Below are 2,518 nucleotides of genomic sequence, written 5' to 3'. Positions count from 1 at the left end.
ACAGAGTTTCTTTCAAAAAAGAATCTGCCAGTTAAAGCACTTCTTCTAATAGATAATGCTCCATCTCATCCAAGTGAATTGGAGCTTAAAACAGAGGATGGAAACATAATTGCAATGTTTTTTCCGCCAAATGTGACCCCACTAATCCAGCCAATGGACCAAAATGCAATTAAGATAACGAAGCTTTACTATAAAACAAGTCTTTTAGCCATGATGGCGGCAAAAAATTCAGATTTAGTCAGTTCAATGAAAACAGTAACATTAAAGGATGCTGTTACGTTTCTAGAGATCGCATGGAATAAAGTCAGTACAGACACTATGGCTAAATGCTGGAAAAATCTTTTGAGTTTCACGGAATCTGAGGAAGATCCAGAGGAAAATGTTCCATTGAGCATTCTGAAAGCAAATATGGATTCGGAGCTTCAGCTACTAATGACGCGCGCAGTTGATGTGCTTAATGAATTAAATCCTCAGGTTTGTCGTTTTTCTTAAGCCATTTTAGGGACACTATCAGACATAGTTTTAATATTTTTTATAGGTTGACTATACAGTGCCATCCATTGAGGAGTGGAATCAAGATATTTTGTTTGATGACGTTACTGGGTCGGGACCAAATGAGGAGTTAGAAGTGTCCGATGATGACGCTTACGATGTGCATGAAAATCTGCAAACAGTAAAGCCAAGCGAAGCCATAGAAATTTTTAACCGGGCTTTGGATTGGGCCGGATGCGAGAATGTTTCGCAAGATGATCTAAATGTGTTAAGACGTCTAATGGAGAAGGCTGTATTTCAATTATCGGAGCGGAAAAAACAGCAGAAAAAAATAACAGATTTCTTTTAAGAATAGATACATATGTATGTATGCCATGATCTCATGTAAAATATTTTTTTTTTGGTTTTATGTATTTAGGTTGGAAACCTTTTTTTGTTTTTCTCTGGATTTGCTTTATGTCTGATTTTATTTTACGAGCAATAAAAACGCTTTAAACTACAGTATTAACTAAATTTTGGCTTTAAATTTGCACATTCAAAAACGTCAACAATTTCATAAATGTCAATACTCGCGGTTTTAATTAGTTGACGTTATCCCGAGCGCACTGTATTATGAAAAATTCGTAGTTACTTTTTTTCGACAGTATGCTAGTTTCTGCCGGAGGTTCTCCTCCGATTTGTGGCGTGCGCTTTGGTGTTGTCAAACAAAGGGAGGGTCCTACAGTTTTACGCCGACTCCGAACAGTGATTGTATTTTTATGAGTGTTTTTTCATGGCAGAAATACACTCAAAGGACTTCAGCGGCCAAAAGTAGTAAAAACGGGTAAGCGAATTCTGAAAAAGTATTTACGCAGATACATAGCAAAATATCCAGATAACCCAAACCAAAAAGAATTTTTGATAGAAACTCATATTTGCAATCATGACACGAACTTAAAGTAGGGACAATGGATTTTGTCGCAATTAATTTGAATTAATTTTTCCACTTGTGCGCGTATATAAAAAGCCAATCTGATTGATTAGCAGTTTTTTAATATATATGTGGTCAAGCATTGCTTTAAATTTTTATAAATCTTTTGAAATTTATAAAATAGTTTACTTTGAAAATCTACATAATTTTGTGTGTATAAAATTTTTCGAGTGCTTACTTTAAAAAGGGATATTTAAAACGGACCTAGGAAGCGAGCTAAACTATACTTATAGGACAAGTAAACTTAAATGGCCTTACCACACACCACACTTACAGCCAGTTTCACCAAACTATTTAAGTGGAAATTAACTTTAATTTAATTTTGTATTTAATTCTCATTTAAATAATTTTCAGTTTCAATAAACTATTTATTTAAGTGAGTAAAAAGTGGTTGTAAAACAGACTAGGACTAGCTTTCGCTTTCATTTGTACTGAGAGCTTTTGAAAGCTTTGGCACGCTGTGTTGTAAAAGCAGGGCTGGTATACAAGTAAGCAGCAGATACACAATGATCAGGTGATTAAACGTGTAACACCTCTGAGTGTGGTTATTCTGATTTAACTTTTATTTAAGTGCAGAGCATAGGGCTCTTACAGCCAGTTTCACCAAACTATTTAAGTGGAAATTAACTTTAATTTTCGAATTTTCGGTTTCACCAATCAATTTTAATTTTGATTTAAGTGACCTATGCTCTGCACTTAAATAAAAGTTAAATCAGAATAACCACACTCAGAGGTGTTACACGTTTAATCACCTGATCATTGTGTATCTGCTGCTTACTTGTATACCAGCCCTGCTTTTACAACACAGCGTGCCAAAGCTTTCAAAAGCTCTCAGTACAAATGAAAGCGAAAGCCTGTCCTAGTCTGTTTTACAACCACTTTTTACTCACTTAAATAAATAGTTTATTGAAACTGAAAATTATTTAAATGAGAATTAAATACAAAATTAAATTAAAGTTAATTTCCACTTAATTTAATTAATTTCATTTAAATAATTTTCAGTTTCAGTGAGTAAAAAGTGGTTGTAAAACAGACTAGGCTAGCGAAAGCTTTCAT

The 2,518-nt window shown here is 34.0% G+C and overlaps 1 protein-coding gene across 1 annotated transcript; it reads left to right on the top strand.

The window, feature by feature from the left end:
* The first annotated feature begins 39 nt into the window (after positions 1–39).
* Positions 40–867, top strand: LOC108370269 (jerky protein homolog-like). The gene is made up of 2 exons (XM_017625570.1): positions 40–474; positions 539–867. Exons 1-2 carry the CDS (start codon positions 115–117, stop codon positions 839–841), a joined length of 663 nt encoding a protein of 220 aa, XP_017481059.1. The 5' UTR covers positions 40–114; the 3' UTR covers positions 842–867.
* The last annotated feature ends 1,651 nt before the right edge of the window (positions 868–2,518 follow it).

This window comes from Rhagoletis zephyria, unplaced genomic scaffold (assembly GCF_001687245.7).
Source record: "Rhagoletis zephyria isolate East Lansing unplaced genomic scaffold, Rhagoletis_zephyria_1.1 Rzeph_scaffold_04106, whole genome shotgun sequence".
Taxonomy (NCBI): Eukaryota; Metazoa; Arthropoda; class Insecta; order Diptera; family Tephritidae; genus Rhagoletis; species Rhagoletis zephyria.
This window is presented reverse-complemented; position numbering and strand designations above follow the sequence as displayed.

Bases quoted from the DNA above. Each gene is read 5' to 3' on its own strand.
- LOC108370269 (XM_017625570.1), top strand. From the start codon at position 115: ATGTTTTTTCCGCCAAATGTGACCCCACTAATCCAGCCAATGGACCAA. The intron at 475-538 runs GTTTGTCGTTTT...TATTTTTTATAG, and splicing joins TTAATGAATTAAATCCTCAG to GTTGACTATACAGTGCCATC.